The sequence below is a fragment of the Stegastes partitus genome, unplaced genomic scaffold, assembly GCF_000690725.1.
Source record: "Stegastes partitus isolate 25-593 unplaced genomic scaffold, Stegastes_partitus-1.0.2 Scaffold1602, whole genome shotgun sequence".
Lineage (NCBI taxonomy): Eukaryota > Metazoa > Chordata > Actinopteri > Pomacentridae > Stegastes > Stegastes partitus.
The window spans coordinates 228,073-228,879 of record NW_007579333.1 but is presented as its reverse complement, the minus strand read 5'-3'; the positions used below and the strand labels follow the sequence as shown (position 1 = coordinate 228,879).

Sequence of the window (807 nt, the reverse complement as noted above, 5' to 3'; positions counted from 1 at the left end):
ACCACTCGGCCACCTCGTCTGGGCTCCAGCAGCTGACCTGGTTAGAAATCCATTAATTCCAACTTAACAGCTCAGATCGTGTTTTGTGTTTCCTTCATATTTTGCATCAGACTAACTTCTGTTCTGTCGGGTTACGTTCTTGTATTTGAAAACCAAGAATTTTAAAATCTTGTTTGAAATATCAGAATTTAAATCAGTACTTTAGACATTCCTGTTTGAATTCTTTGTGTTTCCATTGTTTTGTGCATCTCTGTGATTACTGAGCTTCTTCTTATGGCGTCTCTAAGTCGCTCGTTTGCAGATGATGTGATGTTTGTTTCTGCTCAGCGTCACATGACTGAGCCTCCTTCCTGTTTTCAGGCGTCTGCTTTTCCTTCTGTTGTCACGAGTCCCCGTAACTTTGGAAATTTCAAATGTCAACCAAATGTGACATAAACTGAAACTGGGTGTTTTGTTCTGGTTCTGTTTTTAAAAGCGACTCTGATGTTTGGACTATTTCCCCAGAGAGCCGTCCTTGTTCGGGTTCTCCAGGTTCTCCAGGTGTACGTACCACCACCCTCAGCTTCTTCTGCAGGACGTCTCGGGCTTCTCCGCGGGTCTTTAGGGTGAAGGTCAGGCTGTGCTCTCCAGGCTCCAGGCCCAGCAGGGTGAAGGTCACCCTGCCGACGCCCCCTGCAGGCAGCTCGCTCCATCTGCAGGCCGTGGACCGAAGCCCCCCGGAGCTCGGCTGGGACTGGAGCAGGCAGAGAGCCGGGCCGACGGCCAGCGTCACGCAGTACTGAGGACGGACAGAACTGTCAGTTTTGA

At 49.4% G+C, this 807-nt stretch overlaps 1 protein-coding gene across 1 annotated transcript in view; it reads right to left on the bottom strand.

Moving 5' to 3' along the window:
* c5 (complement component 5) overlaps positions 1–807 on the bottom strand; it is a 26,690-nt gene that overhangs the window by 11,975 nt on the left and 13,908 nt on the right. The window contains exon 18 of the mRNA XM_008300876.1: positions 551–778. Within this exon, the coding sequence (XP_008299098.1) occupies positions 551–778 (228 nt within the window). The remainder of the gene's footprint in view (positions 1–550; positions 779–807) is intronic.